Source organism: Sminthopsis crassicaudata, chromosome 2, assembly GCF_048593235.1.
Source record: "Sminthopsis crassicaudata isolate SCR6 chromosome 2, ASM4859323v1, whole genome shotgun sequence".
Classification (NCBI taxonomy): domain Eukaryota; kingdom Metazoa; phylum Chordata; class Mammalia; order Dasyuromorphia; family Dasyuridae; genus Sminthopsis; species Sminthopsis crassicaudata.
This window is the reverse complement of record NC_133618.1, coordinates 330772446-330791347: the sequence shown is the minus strand read 5'-3', so window position 1 is coordinate 330791347 and position 18902 is coordinate 330772446. Positions and strand designations below refer to the sequence as shown.

Below are 18902 nucleotides of genomic sequence, written 5' to 3'. Positions count from 1 at the left end.
GGAGGGCCTTGGAGTTTCTGGCCAAACAACTGCTATTTGCATACTCTGAGTCATCCAATCTAAACAATGAGCAAGGGAGTCTTGATCTGGGACCTATGAATTGCCTAAGCTGTGAAAGCCAGAGCGATTTGGGTTTTAAAGGCAGAATTGTATTTGGGGCTTAAAGGAAGTGGTAGAGATAAGAAGGAAGATCATTTCAGGCCTGGAGAACAGTCAGGGGAAATGTTAAGAGCTGAGAGATGGAATATCTTGTTTGAGGAACAGCAGAGAGGCTAGTGTCACTGACTGAAGAGTACTTAGCAGGAAGTAAAGTATTAAAAAAAAAAAAAAAAAAAAAAAAAAAAAAAAAGCCAACACTGGTTGGAGGGGGCTAAATTATGAAGGGCTTTGAATGCTAAATAGAGATTTTGTATTTGGATCCTGAAGGCCAGAGGAAGTCAAAGGAATTTATTAAGTATGGTCGGTGACTTGGTCATACTTGTGTGATAGGAAAATCCAATTTGAGATGTTTGAGAAGTCTGTCTGAGTCTCTCATTTTACAGATGAGGAAATCAAGGGCTAGAATGTAAGTGATTTGCCAAACATCAGGTAAAATTAAAGATAGGAACAAGATTTGAACTCAGGTCCTCTGATGCTAAGTATAAATACATTATAATCCAACCCTTTCATTTTATAGGTAAGGAAATTAAATCCGGAGACATTAAGTGATTTGGCCAATGTCACTAGGGTAGTGATTAAGCCAATAATTCAAAGTCACAAGATATACATCTTGGGGTGACACAAAACTGTAAAGATGCCAGAGCCAATACCCGGCAAATATTTCAATACATGGACATATAGAACAAGTTTAACAAGAAATTTGATAGAAATAAGTATAATCTGGCACTTTTGCTAAAACATTAGTTGATAAGAACAAGATAGATGAAATGTGACTTAATAGTAGCTCATGTGAAAAAGAAGAAGCCATTTTAGTTGACTAATAGGCCAATGTGAGCGGTGTGAAGTGATTATCAAAAAAGCTAATTTGAGCTTAGGCTTCATGAATGAAAGCAGGATGAAGAAAACATTGTTTAGTCACAGAATTGTATTTAGTTCTAGCTACCACATTTCAAGAGGGGAATCAACAAACTCAAGCATATCCAGGGCAATGAAGGTTCTCATAACCATTCCTTATGTAGCTTAGAGGAAATATGTGATTAGGAACATGATGATAAATAATAATCATCTTCAAACATTTTCAAAGTTTATACAGAAGAGGGATTAAATTTGCTTTGCCATGTTCAGAAATCAGAGTTAGGATCAATGAGCATATATGAGGACATTATGTTCTTACTTTTGAGCATTGACATTCTTCCTGATCATTTAAACAAGATAACTGAGGCTATTTGTCTACTTGTCAAGAAAAGTGAAGAGCGAATTTTTACCTCAAGGAGGGGGATGGACTAGATCAGAAGTCCTTAAGCTTTTTTATGTCACAGACCCCTCTGGCAGTATGGTGAAATCTATGAACCCCTCTTCTCAGAAAAATGTTTTGAAATATATAAAATATACAAAGGAAGTAAATTACAATTACAGTCAAATACATTTATCAAAATATTTTTTTAAAAAACAGGTTTTCAGACCAAGAATCCCAGTACCAGACTAAGGTCCCAGTTCTATGATCAAAATCTGCTTGTCAATATCAATTTCAAAATAGGCTCTATTTCTCTGAAAACACCCAACAGTAACAGCATACTAACTAGCTTTAGTTCTTCGTAAGACAATTCTGTTATACTATCTGTATCGGTAATTTGAAGTTTTTAATCTATAATTTTGACTACACTGATAGGAAACATAATCCTTAAATGAGTTAAATATTTGAAGGACTTTAATTGTAGCTGCAGTCATGAATTATTTATTAATCTTATCCTTTACAAACCTGTTCTCAGTTCTACATTTAATTATCAAGAAATATTTTTAAAGTTTCTTAACAGGCACCTGAATTTTACATTGTCAAAGTATTTTGCATCTAGGAAATGAGTACAGCTAAGACTCCAAGGACAGAACACACTCAATCCAGGTTTACTGACAAGGTAGCTTAGGCACATGTAAAGTTTCAATGTTTGTCAAAGGACACAGGGAATATTGCTGGAATTGCTGGCTAATTTAGCTCTAATTCAAAAATTTTTAATTCAGAATACACAAAATTAAGCATGCTGTATTTAACATGTATAACACTGCCTGCCATGTAAGGGAGGGAATGGAGGGAGAGAAGGGAAAAATTGGAACAGAATTGAGTGCAAGGGGTAATGTAAAAAAAAATTACCTATGCACATGTTCTGTTAATAAAAAAATAATAATAAAAATTAAGCATGCTGCTTAAAGTAGTTGTTGATTTGGAATTAAGTATCCTGAAAAGTAACAATTTTTTTTGGGGGGGGGGAACTAACAATATTAGTTTTTGCTATGGTCATTTATCTTTAGGATTTTGGCAGGTTTTTTGTGCAGCTCACAAATACTTTTGGGAGAGATTTCTGAATGTAGTTGCTTGAAAAAATTAAACTCAAACAGACAAAACCTAGGGGACTCAGGGCAATACTGATTGTTGACAAAGAAGCTTTCTCAATTATTCATTTATATTGAGACACACATGGTTCCCACATATTATATAAGTTGATCATACCACATTTAAAACTTTTTTTTATAAAAAAAGCACTCTCCATGTTACATGAAGATTATTTTTAGACCATAACAAAGGCTATAACTAGGAAAGAATTGATTGATGTCTACTTACGCCATATAACTTTTGGGCTTCTTTTCCAAGGAAAGTTTTTCCAGATAATGAGATAAGTAGTATAACAATGCCATAAGGAATTCGTCAAGATTCTTATTTCTACAAAGAAATACAAAAATGATTACTGTTGACTATTTCAGGTACTAGAATTCCCAACACCAATTCCAATAGACTTGTGATGGATAGAGCCATATGCATCCAGAGAAAGGATTATGGGTATTGAATGTGGTATATATTGTTGTTATTTGCTTTTTTTTTTCCTTTCCCATTTTTTTTCCTTTTTGACCTGATTTTTCTTGTGCAGCATGATAAATGTAGAAATATGTTTGGAAGAACTGCACATGTTTTACCTATATTGGATTACTTCTGAGGGAGGGGAGAAAAATTTGGAACACAAGGTTTTCTGGGTGAATGTGGAAAACTTCTTTGCATGTATTTTGAAAAAAATAAAAATCTATTAGTATATAAAAAAAAGAATTCCTAACAACAAAACATATGGCTAGTAAACAATGTGAATGCAATGTGGACGAAAAAATACAGACACCAAAAGCTCTAAGTTTAGTACAGATTGATATCAGTGTATAAAGTAAATTTTATGAATGAAATTACTTGAGTAGAGTTACATAGCTAATAAGTATTGAAGGTAGAGTTTGAACCTTGGTCTTCTTAACTCCAGGCCCAGCCCTTTATCATCTATTATACTGTTGCACCTCTATGACTAATTTATCTTTTAAAATCCTATATTTGTATAATGGTTGACAAGATAGACTTATAAAGCAAAGCATTTTTGAAAGGAGGTATCTAACACTATCATCTCCTTCATTAGTCTTTAGCCATAAGGCAGCTTAGTCCACAACCTCCAATATAATCTTTTTTTCAGATTTCTGATATTTTTTTCCCCAATAATTTTGTATCTTGTGCCATTATTCCTAAATCATTCCAGCCATTTTGCTACATACAGGAATTAAAGGTGTATATGTTGAGTTCTTCAATTACTAGGCAAGAACAAAGAAATATAAAATTTATATTTATTAAAACATATATAGGATCATAGATTTGGATCACAAGGGACCTTAGATAGAGGCCATCCAAGTCAACTCTTTTATTACATAGGAGAGGAAATTGAGAACAAGAGAGCTTGAGTGATCATATAGCTGGGTAAGGTAAAATTTTAATCCAGGTCTTCTTCCCTCCAGGTCTAGGGCCCTATTTACTCTGCCAAATGAATGGGATTAATATGTGAATATCAAAGCAAGATTATATTTGGCACATAATTTACATTAAAACCTTTATGCCAGAAATTCTAGAGAGCAGAGAAAAATTTCCAGGATGGACTTTCTACCATTCAGTTAATGTAAAATATATGGTCTTCAGCTATTCTGCAATTGAGGGGTGTTTTTCAAATACAATTTCCTGAATTTCAAATACCTGAAAAGTATTCTATGGAAAAAAAGCTAGCAGGGATTATAATCACCATATTTATTTATCACTTTAAGGTTAACTATGATGTTTTCCTCTAAATAGCTCTGTGAGATAGAGAGTACAAACATCACTATATAAGAGATTAGGAAAATGAGGCTCACAGGGATTCAGTTGCTTGCCCACGCATTACATAATTTATAAGAATTCTAGAGCCAGAATTAAAATCTAGCTCTAGTGATTTCTTCATGGTTATTTTAAATTTATTTATTTCTGGAGGCATTCAGGGTTAAGTGATTTTGCCCGGGGTCACATAGCTAGACAATGCTTGAGACCAGATTTAAATCCTGGTCCTCTGACTCTAGGACTAGTGGTTCCTAGCTGCCCCAACCTCTACTGATTTTAAGCAGAAATCTCTTTTCACTGCAATAAACTCTTTTACCTCTTCTTTTGTCCATTGATTCTACTAATCACTATATTTTAGCTATATTGTAGAAGACTGGGACCAGGGACTTGTCAGTAGAGAACATTTTCATGGGTTAAAATGTAAATGCAAACTACATTTAAGAGAATCCTTAAAAAAACAAAAACAAAAAAAACAAAAAAACTTTTCATTGTTCAGTCATCAAGCAAGAGATCCCAATCCTTAATAAACAGAGATTTTTAGCAAGTAGCTCTCTCTCTCTGTGGCTTTAGCCAAAGTGAACATTATGTATAAAAAGAATTTTTTATGGAGCTTTGTCAACATATTCTAACATTCTGTAAATATTCCTTGTAAAATAATAAAAATCTACAGTAATATCATCCTGGCTTTGTTTCTTAATATCTTCCTTCTCTGGGCATTAGAGAGGCTCTTGGGCCCAAATTATAAGGAGACAGTACCCCATATTATGTCGCAATAGGCACACATACTGCAAAGGCCTCTCCCCCTTCCAAAAATCATAGGATCATAGATTTAGAGTTAAATGGCCCTAAGAAGTCATTGAGAGTCCAACCTCTTCATCAAGGACCATGCTCTTTCCATGAACTTTGCTATCATTTATCAATATGAGCTACTCCAGACATAACCACACACCTCATAAATGTTGTAAAGGAATAGATACGCTGCATTTCAGTATCTTGTAATAAAAACAAGGCGACATCTGAAAATGAAGAAGAGAGAAAACTGAATACCAGCAAAAATTTGTGTTCCAGGTCATAGCTGCAAAGATGTTAACTCACATTTAGCATCATCCAGAGTAACCTTGTCATCCTTTGATCGTCTGTCAGTTCCCTTTGCTGATTTCTCATCTCTTTTAGTAAAAAATCTCTTCTCAGACAACCTAGTAATATTTAATGTAAATATTTAGAAATGTGTTGAAATTCTAAAAAAAATGTAGGTGTGAGTATATAATGGGACTCTGTGTGTGTGTATGTGTGTGTGTGTGTATGTGTGTGTATGATTAGCTTCATAAAGAATCCAACCCCGAAGGACAGCAAGGATAATAGTAGGACCAGGTCATTCCCATAAAATGGGGAATGGCTGAACAACTTATGACTATGATTGTACTACAACATAAGATAAGGAAGACAGTTCTCAAAAATCTGGGAAGACTTATATAAACTGATATAAAGTGAAATGAGCCCAACCTAGGAAAACAATGTACATAGTAACTGCAATATTGTAACAATGACTGTGAAAAACCTCTGATCAATACAGTGAATCATGACAATTCCAAAGGACTCAGGATGAAAAATGTTATCTACTTTTAATAAGAGAATTGATGAACTCTTGGATACATACTGAAGAATTTTTTTCCACTTTATTTTTCTTGTTTCCCCCAATATGGCAAAAATAGAAATTCATTTTGCATGAAAAACCAAAATCAAAATTAATTATAGTATTTCAAATCCTACAACAGTAATTCCCTAGTTAGTACTTACTCTCTCTGTCCCCTCTACAAACCACTTCCACATCTGCCATGCTATATGCGTGACTTTCTTTCAACATAGGGGTTCCACTTATGCCAGAAACATTCACATGATTTCTAGAGTGGCTTATTGCCACCTTTTGAAGGCTCAGTTTTCTTAAACTCCATATTGCTTCTCTGGTAGCACTAGCTTGGTGGCTTGGTTGCCACCATTGACAATGTGAAAAATAATACCATCAGCAGAGTTTCCAAGATCTGCTCTCTTTGGATTCCCCAGAAGGCTGCCATCAGTATTGTGCTGATCTGCTGGGAGAATCTGTAATTGCCCCCTCCCAAATACATTCCACTATGTTCATTGGGGATCAATGTAGAGTGTAGGACAGCCTGGGATAGTTTTCCCCTATCAGGTCTTCCCCAGAGAAATGTAGATATCAGAGAGTCCCTTAAGCATACTTTTACATTTTGACTCAGAAGTTGTCAAGAGAGTATGAGATCAAGATCTCTAATCCAGTGGACACTGAAGTTAAAATTAAAACAATTGGGGTCTTTATGCTGGGAAAGAAGAATTGTTTAACATGGCTGTCCAATGCATCTTCAGCATGTGGGATGAGTTTGATTATTTTAAGAATATGTCTTGTATAAATCCATTCCAATGTATAAGGACCAATACTATGTTAAGAAAAAATCACAGAATTTCACAATTGGGAGGGTATTTATCAAACTCACACTTGAATTATTAATGTATGCTATTCAAGACTATGCATTTAAATCTGTTATTGATGCAGAAAGCACTCATCAAGTTATATTTTATAGATTGATAATTGTTGGCAACATTTTTAAAATTAGAAAATCTCAATACACAGCCAATTAGTTAAATTCCAATATGGATAGAGACTTCCTTAATTCCCTCAACAAATTTAAATAATATGGTAAGTATTAATTCTTTGATACTCTTCGTGTTAGTGGAAAAATTCTATAAATTACTAGAGAAATGCTCAGATGATGAAATGAAAAGAAATACCTTTCTGAGGTGGTTCCATCATTTTCAGCAAAGTGAATTGACTTGCCCTTCTTGATTTTCTCTTTGATTTCTGTTGAAGGCATAGGACTGTAAAAGAGGGTACTACTTATTAAGCAAACAATAATTTCGTGGGTTTTTCTCTGTGGGGAAAAATGCCCATAAAGTTTATCATGCATACCATTGGACTACCCTCATTTCACATTATCATGAATTTATGTTAACCAAACTCCATTTTAACCTTGTCTGAAGGAGTATAGGAAAAGGTTGTTTGGTTTTTGTTTTTGTTTTGGTGTTTTTGGACAGGGCTGGAAATTATCTTTTTTTCTTCTCTACTCCTCCATTTTCTTCTCTCATTTGCTACTCCCAATACTATTTATGTAGAATTCATTGGCCCAATAAGGTTTTCTAAAAGTCAATATGGTTTCTAGGAGTCAATGAACTCTTCTTTGGTAGGATATGTCTGTAATGCCCACATTACAGCTCTGCTAATCACACTAACAGCATAGCTCATGCCTATTCACTTGGGGCCTTGCAGTGCTGGCCACAGAGAATTTTGTAGAACTGTTACTTTTAAGAAGGTGACAAGAAGGGGCAGCTAGGTGGCGCAGTGGATAGAGCACCAGCCCTGAATTCAGGAGGAACCAAGTTCAAATCTGGTCTCAGATACTTAACACTTCCTAGCTGTGTGACCCTGGGCAAGTCACTTAACCCCAGCCTCAGGGGGGGGGGAAAGGTGACAAATGAAAAATGACATAACCCAGTTTTCACTCATGAGTCTCTGGATCACTGGGAAACACATAAGGAAAAAGACAAAACAAAAGGGAACTTCAGAACACTAGGGTCTTCCAATCTGCTTAAAGAAATTCATTGTCATTCATTCCTTAAGGGTCAAAGATTGCCGATTTAGGAATGGAATTCTAAGTCCTGCACACATTATTTCAACCTCATTCATCACCTTTTCCTTTTCCAGTCTCCATTGCTAATTCACAATCAATCACTCAACAAAAAGTTCAGGTGCCAGGAAGGAAGTACTTGTACATTATAGCTGGGGAGGAAAGATTCATTCCTTCAGTAACTGGCACCAGAATTTGGGAAAAGGATGTTTCAGAGACCAGCCCCAAATTAAAAAAGAGAACTCTAGGGTCTCCTTATTAAATAATGTGTTTTCTGTGTCTACCTGATAGAGTTGTTTTGTGTCCTGTGGGGGCTTAAGATCTGTTATGGCTTTGGCTTTCCTGAGCTTGGTTGAATGCCATGTTGAGTCACAAGGTAGCCCAGAAACTCAATCTTGCTCCAAATTTACACCTTTCTCTGTGAAGCCTGAGTCCAGATGCAGGAACAGAAGATAGAATTAAGTGCATTTTTCAGGTGGAGTTGTTTTATATACAAGGATATCATTTATGAAGAAGACAAGAACTCTATCTTTCTTCAAAAAATTTCTGGGGCACATGTTATCTCAAAAAGAAACTGTCTTAAAACAACACTCCCTCCCCAACTAATAGAATTAGTGAGATGAGAGAGAAATTTCTTCTATAGAGAGGCTTTGACAGAACCCACTGGGTTAAAAGGACACGGTATAACTGAACAATTTGGGCAAGATATCATCTAGAAAAAGGATTTTTTGCATTTTTCATTTCACCTGGACCACTATTATTTGAGGTGTAATTCCCAAAGGCAGCAAGGTAGTATAGTAGATAAAAATGCCAGGCCTGGAGTCAGGAAGACTACTTGAATACAAATCTGGCCTCTTGACACTTACCTAGCTGTGTGACCCTGAAAAAGACCTTGCTTGCCTCAGTTTCCTCATCTGTAAAAACAGCTGGAGAAGGAAATGGCAAACCAGTCCAGTTTCCAAGAAAGACCTAAACAGGGTTTTAGAGAGTTGGACATGACTGAATAACAATAACAAAAGATACTTTCTGCTCAGTTCTACTATGAGTATGCTGGAGTCAACTGAGTTCCTGAGAGCTGAATGTTAAATTTTCATTCTGAGCATTTATTTATACCTCAGAAATCTGTAATCACTATCAATTCAGGGCTTATTTATTGTTTTGTTGATTTTCTAGATTTAAGGAATGAAAAAAATGTTTGTAATGAAGATTAAACTTTAAAATGTATTGTGCATGCATTTTTATTAAATATTTACCAACACATTGAGGGTTTCTAGCCCTCATTCATACCTCTAGAAATGAGCTTTTCTAGAGCCATTTACCTACTTTACTTTGGTGACTTCTTTATTTTTTTTTTCTTGCTTAGGCAATTAGGGTTAAGTGATTTGCTCAGGGTCACACCACAAAGTATTTATTGTCTAAGGCAGGATTTAAACTTAGGTCCTCCAGACTTCAGGACTGGTGCTCTATTATTGTGCCATCTAGCTGCCCCAGCTTCTCACTTTAAAATAAGAAATTGATCCATTTTCTCAATCTAGCCAATGGAAATCTGTAGTTTATCCATCTCTGAAAAATTGGCCCCAGGTTTGTAGGTCACTGGTCCTTAAAAAGCAAAATAGAGCATAGACCTCAAGCCTCTACTGAATGCCAGGTCTTTTGTCCAACATATAGTTTCTGGCTTTTAATACTGCCCTAAGACTCTGGTTTCTCTCTCTTGGATTTGTTGACTCTAAATCGATGCCTGCCTACCTGAGGAAACTGAGATTAAATCCTGGCTTTCCACTAGTGAACAGTCTCTTCTTTCCCTTTGTTGCCCATTTCAGTAGTGACTTGTTTTGGAAAATAATGGATAATCTGCCCTGGATGGACATTCTTTTGTCATAGCTGTCTGAATATATCTGGACTGTCCCAGAACCCTGCCTCAGGTGATGACACTAAGTAATATCTGCAGAAACATGCCTAAATTGACAGCTATTTGGAATCTTTGAGAAACACTGGTGAGATAAACAGATAGTGCAGGTAATTATGCCATTTTACAAGTGGAGAAAAGGAGACATAGAAAAGTTAAGCGGTTTCCTGGTGGGTTACAAGGCTAGTAAATAATTCAATTCAACAAACATTTACCAATGGCCTAGAGTTTATGCTAAGTGCTAGAGCTACAAAGACACCTATGAGCTACATAAAATATATGTATAATACTTATGATCTGAATAAAATATATGTATATGCACACATGACATTTGTTTTTATGTGCATATATACACACATGCAGTCACATATATATGTATGTGTGTATATACATATATATGTATAAATTATAGGATCATATAAAAATTTGGAAGATCATTGAATTCAGCTCCATTTTACAGATGAAGAAACTGAGGGCCAGTGACTTGCCAAAGCCACATAGGTAGTAAAATGGAAGAGTTGTGTGATTCAAACTCAGATTCTGTGACTCCAGGTTCAGCATTCTTTCCATTGCTTCTACTCCCAAGGAGTTTGTATCATATTTTCCAGATCTTCAACCCAGATCTATTGTCTTTTGACTCTAAATCCTGGATCCTTCTCATCATATCATGTTGCTGGTTTTCAACAATATATCAGAAAATGCCAAGATATTTCTTTGATCTTAGTCTTTCCTACAGCAAGCATGGTGTTAAGACATAGCATTCTTCCTATTTTCCCAATATTACATCATAATCATTATCTTTCCCCTCAGTTCTAACTGAAGCTAAGAAAATTCCTAATTCAGGATTTACAGCTAAAATTAAGAACATGATTTACATCATCTCAATTCTTGAGTTTTATAGTCACTCCATATTTGTCTCCATTTTGGTCAGGATGAAAAATCTGTTGATATAGGAGGCTTTTGGAGATTTCAAGTGGGATGCTAGCTTAACCCCAAACTACCTGTCCGTAGTCAAATTTCCTGGTCTCAACACAGATTTATAAATAACTATCCAAAGCCCTTCTGTTCTTTTTCTTTCCTTCTGATGTTCTTCTAGTGAGGATATTGAATTGCTGAAAGGATTCATTAAAGCAATTAATAGCCAGGATTGCTAACACTATTAAGACAAGGCATACTAAGGTATATTTGACACAGACAGCTTGATGGCAAAATTATCAGTTGTTTAATACAGTTTGGATGGCTCAGTGGAAAATTTTGGAAAATATGGTTTCAAATGCCAGCTCTATCCATTTCCTAGCCTGTGTGGCCCTAGGCAAATCACTTCTTTGAGATTCCTCTTTCCTTATCCCTAAAATGTGAAAGTGGAGTAAATGACCTTCAAAATTCTATTTCAAAAGTCTAAATCTGTGATCACATGTATAAGACCCCAGGGTTAAAGAAAACCAGGGCCTCCAACAGCAACTTTATTGGGCAAATGTATACTTCAAGAGGTACAGAATTTATAATGAAAAACAGAAGAAAGGGAATCAGGAATTTTCAAATAGGAAATCATCTAAACCATAATTAAGATTTGGCCAAAGTTTGGTCCTATATTCTTTATATTTCTAAGCCATTTCATCTACTTTTTGATTAAAGTTACCCTGCCCAAGGAAATTATAATAGAGGGAATGTGCAAAAATATTTATAGCAGCTCTTTTTGTGGTAGCAAAGAATTGGAAAATGAATCCATCAATTGGGGAATGGCTTAATAGGTTATGGTATATGAAAGTAATGGAATATTATTATTCTATGAAAATTATGAACAAATTGATTTTAGAAAGACCTGGAAAGATTTACACAAACTGATGCTGAGCGAATCAAGCAAAACTAGAAATACATTGTACATAGTAACAGCAAGATTGCGCAATGATCAATTATAAAAGATTTGATTTTCTCAGTAGTTTAGTGATCTAAAGCAAACTCAATAAACTTTGGATGGAGAACACCATCTGTATCCAGAGAGAGAATTATAGACAATGAATGTAAATCAACACGTGCTATGTTCACTTTTTTCCCCCCTTTTTCTTCTGTTTTTCATTTTTCTCCCATGATTTTTCCTTTTTGTTCTGATTATTCCCTTTTAATGTGATTCATAAGGGAATTTATTTTTTTTTCTTAAATAAATATACATAGATAACTAGAAAAAAATTGAGTGGGGAAAATGGTATCCCAAATTGTAAAAACCAAGATAGTTCATTCTGGATATTTCTATAGGTTAATACTTCCCAAATCTATTTTACAACTTTTCTAGTCTATCTCCCGCTTCTTTAAGTCACTTTTCTACCTAACTAATCTATGTTCATCAACAGTTAGGTGACCTGGTGGAAACCGTATTGGGCTTGGAGTCGGGAAGGGTCTTTTTGATTCAAATCCAGCCTGGGATATTTATTATCTGTGTGACCTTAGCCAAGTCGCTTAACTCAGTTTCCTCATATGTAAATCGAACTGGAGAAGGAAATTGCAAACCACAATTTTCTCTGACAAGAAAACCACAAATGGGATCAACAAAGAGTTGGATTCAACTGAATAACAATTTAAAAACCCACCCTACCCCATGTTTTCACACCATACTCACAATTTAAAATGCTTAATTCCAAACCATCTTTGAAGATCTTATTCAAGTTTCACCTTCTCTGCGAGTTTGATCTAATCCTACCCCCCAGGCTACAGTAAGTATTTCTCTGTACTCCCTCTCTTGATACTTATATATTAGTTGTATTTTTATCCCTAACTAGATTGTAAAGTCCTTAATATTCTTTCATATCATTCAGGGCTTAAGCATAGACAGATCTTTGAACAAAGACAATAATATCTACTGGTCTGATCAATTAGTTCTGGAGTTCTGAAACTACAGCCTGAGGGCCAGGTGTGGCCCGCTGAGGACGTGGATGCTGCTACCCCCCTCCCCCCTTATGGCAAATGGGCTGAGGGGCAGAGACAGAGAGTGTGAGCTTTTGTTTTTACTATAGTCCGGCCCTCCAACAGTCTGAGGGACAGTGAACTGGCCCCCTATTTAAAAAGTTTGAGGACCACTGGATTAGTGTATATGTGAAGGACTGGGTAGGCTGTGTGATGTCTGATGCAATCAATACAACAGGAGGAGACACTCTATTTATTCTCTGTATCTCTTATGACTACTACTGCCTCTGATAGTGTCCTAGCACTACTTTGTAAAACTTACTTACACTTTTTTTTTTTTTGGTCAGGGGGTTGGGCTTGAGTAGGGCAGATCACAACCCTATTTGTTTACGACTTTAAGAGGGGTCTAACAAAGTATTTTAATACTTTTCATTTGGGGTGTGGTATATTTGAACATAAAAGGAAAAGTGTCATTCCATCAATGTTCAAATGTTACATATGGCACAAAAGCTACAAAAGTACTTTTTCCCTCACTCTGGTACTATTATATCATTGACTATTATTTAAAATTCACTCCAGGGATGAAATGGAGGTTTTTGGATGTAGGAGTAAAAATTTAATGGTGTTTGAAGGTTAAGCACCACCTTGCGAATATTTTAAAATCAGAATTGCAAATTATTTGAGTAATACTGCAAATGAAAAAAAATGTCCACTTAATTAAGTTTTTTGGACAAGTGAATGGGAAAAGTGTACTTTAAAATAAGGAAAGCTGAGATAGTCTTAAAGATAAGAAGATTTACGTTAATGTCAGTATCATGTATACATCTACTAAGAGAAGAAGGTTTAAGTTAATGTCAATATCATGTATACATCTATTAAAGAGAAGAAGGTTTAAGTTAATGTCAATATCATGTATACATATATTAAAGATAAGAAGGTTTAAGTTAATGTCAATATCATGTATACATATATTGTATTTAATTTATACTCCAACATATTTAACATGTATTGGTCAACCTGCCATGGAGGGGAGGGGAAGGAGGGGAAAAATTAGAACAAAGGGTTTGGCAATTGTCAGTGTTGTAAAATTACCCATGCATATATCTGGTAAATAAAAGCTATTAAAAAAAAAAAGTTAATGTCAATATATTATTCAGCCATACAAATTCTCAAAACTTATTTCTGTGATTACTATGTCGTATCAATAATTATATTTGTTGGTATTCAGTCATTATCTGACTCTTCATGACCATATTTTGGGGTTTTCTTGTCCTGTCTTGTCATTTCCTATTTCAGCTCATTTTACAGACAAGGAAACTGAGATAAACAGGGTTTTAAGTGACTTTTCCAGGAATGCACAGCTAGTAAGTATCTGAGGCTGTATTTGAACTCAAGCCTTCCTAAATCTAGGCATAGTGCCACCTATCTTCTGTGTGATTATCTGTTATTATCTACTAATCTTCTATTATTACAAAGTTATATAATCCTCTGTTATTACAATCCTCACTTATATATTAGATATTCACAACAATCCTGTCATTTATCCATGCCAACTTTACCACCCCCATGACTTTTTTCCAGGGCAAGTTGGGGGAAGGAGGCCTTGTCACTTTAAGAATAGCATTCTTTCCACTCCTGAATTTCATATAAGTGTGTGTGTGTGTGTGTGTGTGTGTGTGTGTGTGTGTGTGTGTGTGTGTGTGTATATGCATTAATCACTTTGACCATTCGGTTCAAAAATCTATAACTTTCCTCACCTTTTCCCTGATATTTTATGTTTTAGAAATTACTGAATTCAAGTTTCTGGGATATAAAGTGAGAATAAACTGTGAAACTATTGATTTGGACTTATAAATTACTAAAAATATTGCAGCATTCTAATAGCTTTAAAATTCATATTTAATTTGCAATGAAAATGATTCCAACCTTTTAGATGTCATCAGTTTTTTAAAAGCTAGTTTTTGTCCTCAAACAACATTCTACTATATTGACATTTGTGAAAAAGGTCAATGAGGCTATGCTTTGCTACTAAAATGCAAGATGTTTTAAATATTATCTAAGCTATAATGAAAGATTTATACATTAAGATACATGTTCATTATACACATAAGGTTTTCAAACATTAAAGGCTAAGCTAAACATAACATCCTATTTTCTGAGAAGTTAGGAATAGGAACAGTAATTAAATAGTTGTTTTGGCTACTTGACATGGATATTGTATAAAATATTTAAACCATCTGAGTAATGGAAAGACTGTAATGGAAAGATCGCTGGAATGAAAATCGTTAGACCTGGGTTGGAGCCACTTAGTAGTTATGTGACTATGGAAACCCATTTCAAAATCTCTGGGCCTGTTTTCTTCATCTGTAAAATGGGGAAATAACACTTGTACTATCTCACAGGATTGTTTTGAGAAAAGCCCTTTATATGATGTAAAAGTCTATAGAAATAGAAACTTCTCAAAATGACAATCAGGGAAAAAATTACTTTGTGCCATTAACTATAAAGTTCCAAATTCAATGTCAGTATACTTAATCCATCCAAGCCCTTTTGACATGGACAAATTCTTAATAAGAATTAGCTTTTTTTGCACACTAGGTTATTTTACATAAATAATTTTACCTTTTATATTGAAGAGTGTCGGTTTCGTGATCCCAATACCATTTTCCCACTGCTGGGGAAAAAGGCTGAAAAGCAAAAAGACAGCCTTAAAAATAATTATTAAAAGTATCACTTAGGGAGTATACATTTTGATGAAATCCAAAACATCTTCCTCTTTACTCTTCTCGGTTTCAATAACATGGTTCCTTAAATGCAAATTTAGGAAATTTTATTTAGTTTGCTCCCACAAAAATAGTCTCTCCCTCTCCTTTTTTGAATCTGTGCTTCCAATATGCTGCTGATTGAATCACTTTTCCCCCTAATGTTTATACGTTTCCATGGAGAGCCTGATTTTTGCACTGGGATGTACAGCACAACCTGGTTGCTGTCCTGCTAAGATACAAGAATTCTCCGTAAGCGAGGTCCCCCGTAGCTATCCGGGCCGTGGCCCTAGCTCCGGCCACTATCTCTACATGGAAGGTTAGAGCGCCTGAAGGCCCTCACCCTTGTCCTACTGAAGCTCGCTCCCGGAAACCCATACGGGGCTGAGCCTGGGAGACGCCGCTTTGACCCCTCGGAGTGGTGTTGTAGGTTTCGGGGGTGTTCTGCTTTTGCTGGAGGGATTCAGCACTGAATAAAAGGCATCACCGTCCTCCCCTTTTAAAAGTTTTCCTGAGCGGAGAAACTTGTGATGACGAAACAGACTCAGGGTTCAGCTGAGTAAAGGGCTGGCTCCCTTACTTTTTGGGGAGGCCCAGCAGAAGGCTACCTCAGGTAGCGCTCCACCACCGTTAGAGCCTCCTGACTCCCTCCCTACCCTCAATCTCGCCTGTTTGAGGAGTCGACTAACTCAGACAAGGTGCCTCCGCCTATAGCCAATACTCTTTCGGATCTCGGGGGAAAAAATAACTTACAGCTCCCTCGCCCAATTGGGTGCAGTGCCAGTGGAGGGGGCGGCCTCAGCGTGGAGGAGCCGCTACTGTGTGCGCAGCTGCGGGAGGGGAGCTTGCATAGAGCCCCTCCGCAATGCGCGAGGCTGGGGCGCCCCGGCTGAGGGGAAAGGGGCGCTACTTCTGCCCTCCGGCCACCTCCAGTTCCTCCTCCTTTCCCTGCCTTGCTTGTGCGCTGGAAAAAATAAAAGGGGGCCGAGCCTTGGGATAGCACTTACAGTCACGACGTTCAACCGCCCTTTTCTCGAGCTGGCCTCGGGAGTTGGGGGCGTGCTGGGAAATCCCCTCCCCCAATGCACACTCTCTTCTGCGCTCCCCAGTGGGGGCAGGAAGGTCCTACCGGGCAGGGAACCTGGCCCATATTCCGTGGCGCTTTTGGCAACAGCCTGCACAGCGCGCTTGAACGACGTGCCCAGGCCGATCGCCCGCCAGAAGCCGCCTCTTTTACGGGGCTGTCGGGCTCTCTGGCGGATGCAAGGCCGAGGCTGTGTATCAGCGGCGGCGGCATCTTCCGTAGCTTCTGTAGCTGCGGCGGCGGCGGCGGCGGCGGCAGCATTGGTTGCAGCAGCCGCAGCAGCAGCAGCAGCAGCCTTAGCATCTTCGAAGGACCGGGACCCTTGTCCCTCTGACTCCATGCTCCAAGACGCTGCTATGACCTCTGCTTCTTACATAGGAGGCGTGGGGTGGCTATTCGTCACAGAGACTCCATCACGACTTGCCGGACTCAGAGAATGCCTCTTCTATGTTCTACTTAGAGTTCCCACCAGCCGCTGCCAGGCACTGTCCGAAAGGAAAACCTGAGCTTGGATCCTGCAGGGAAGGTTACGAACCTTACCAACTTAGTCACTTTCCAGAGGTTGTGGTTTATCCATCTTTAAAACGGGAATTAAAATTTTAAAAACAAATAAAAAATAAAACAAACAAACACAAGTTCGCCGGCTGGTTGTGAGGCTTAAAAGGAAAATGTTTGTGAAAGTGCTTGATAAATATGTTTTCAAATTCTCAGGGCCTTTCCCCCCAGGACTAAGTGTACATAACTGCAAGACAAAATATACGAAAAGAGGATTTCAGATGAAGCTAATTTGGTGTTCAGTTGACCATAAAAAGCATCTTGTCATTCTGAAATGAAGGCATTTAGTTATTTTTTTTTCTATAGTATTTTAGAAAAATAGAAAACTAGAATACTTGCTTAATTTCTGATTTAACACTTTCAAAAAAAAAAATCCTTATAGCGTTTCTTTCTAGAGATTTAATGAGACTTCAAATTTCTCTATCTTCACTTCCTCAATTGGTAAAGCAGGAAACGTTCACTTTTCCCCCTTAAAACTTAAAAAAAAAAAAAATTTGACCTACTTTGACCTACCTTTCAGCGGGTATAGCTATTTATATGTGCCTCAGGGGAGGCATTTTAACACTTAAGAATGTAGAACGGGACTTAGCTTTGGGTCTCTATAAATTTCAGAGTTTCCCAGTTTTATTTCCCTGAAAATTTTAAAGGGGTATCGCTGTGTATTGAGCTAAAAAATGTTTTCAACTGTTTTGAAGTTTCTAAAAGCAATTTTATCCCAAGATTCACAAGATATCATTCCAACGAGATTTATCAGTATTGGAAGTGAATATATCCATGCATTCTTGGGTTAAATGTAAGACTTTTATTTTTTAATCATAGGAAGGCCTACTTGTTAGGAAATGATCTTTTTAAAAGTATGATCAACAAAAGAGTCCATTAGACCTTACATGTAATTGTTACGAACAATTTTTGAGTTTCTAAACCTTTTTCTCTAAAATATGTTTTGGAGAAAGTTTAAATGGTTCATTAATCTGACTTAAACAACTGGAATGTTAACTTTTCTACTTGTTAGGATCCAGTAGTATATTTTTGGTCTTCCTCCTTTAAGCTACTCTGAATCTAATTCTTAAATTTTAATTCATGAGATCATACAGGTAGAGCCAGAAGGGACCTTAAAGACTATCTGATCCAAACACTTATTTACATGAGGGAACTAAGGCCTAAAGTAGGGCTTGCCAAAGTCATATATAAGGGCAGCATTTGAAGAAGATTCTTCATTGCTCATTCCTTTAGCACAAGGATATACATATTTTCCTTCTTTCCCTTCCATAATGCTGAATATTTTATTTTTGGATGTCTTTTTTGATACTTTTAAACTTTAGACACTTTAAACTTATGGGAGTTAGGGTAACAATTGAGGAGAGTAATATTGATTCTAAATCAAGGTAAATAGAAATCCATGCATAATGTTACCAGGTGGTTCTTTTGTGTGCTCTTTTCCCCTCTCCCCCATTACCTAACAAGGTTAAGTATTTATAGTAAATATAAGCATTCATACAGACTTCCTGGGTCAAATGATAGTTGTGATGCAAAATAACCAGTAGGCAGACCAAAAGATTATGGATGGCTTGATCACAAATATAACAAAAGTGTTCCATGTTCTATACTAAATTAGCTTTACCTTATAGGCCCTAGAAACCTCCCCCTCCATCCCTCACTCCTTTTTGGAGGCTTATGAATC

At 36.6% G+C, this 18902-nt stretch overlaps 1 protein-coding gene across 1 annotated transcript in view; it reads right to left on the bottom strand.

The window, feature by feature from the left end:
- PPP1R36 (protein phosphatase 1 regulatory subunit 36) overlaps window positions 1-17297 on the bottom strand; it is a 30351-nt gene extending 13054 nt beyond the window's left edge. Inside the window, exons 1-6 of the mRNA XM_074290369.1 lie at window positions 16590-17297; window positions 15443-15507; window positions 7124-7210; window positions 5414-5514; window positions 5268-5334; window positions 2774-2872 (exon numbers count right to left, since the gene is read on the bottom strand). Of these exons, the coding sequence (XP_074146470.1) occupies window positions 2774-2872; window positions 5268-5334; window positions 5414-5514; window positions 7124-7210; window positions 15443-15507; window positions 16590-17006 (836 nt within the window). The 5' untranslated portion in view covers window positions 17007-17297. The remainder of the gene's footprint in view (window positions 1-2773; window positions 2873-5267; window positions 5335-5413; window positions 5515-7123; window positions 7211-15442; window positions 15508-16589) is intronic.
- Between the last annotated feature and the right edge of the window lie 1605 nt (window positions 17298-18902).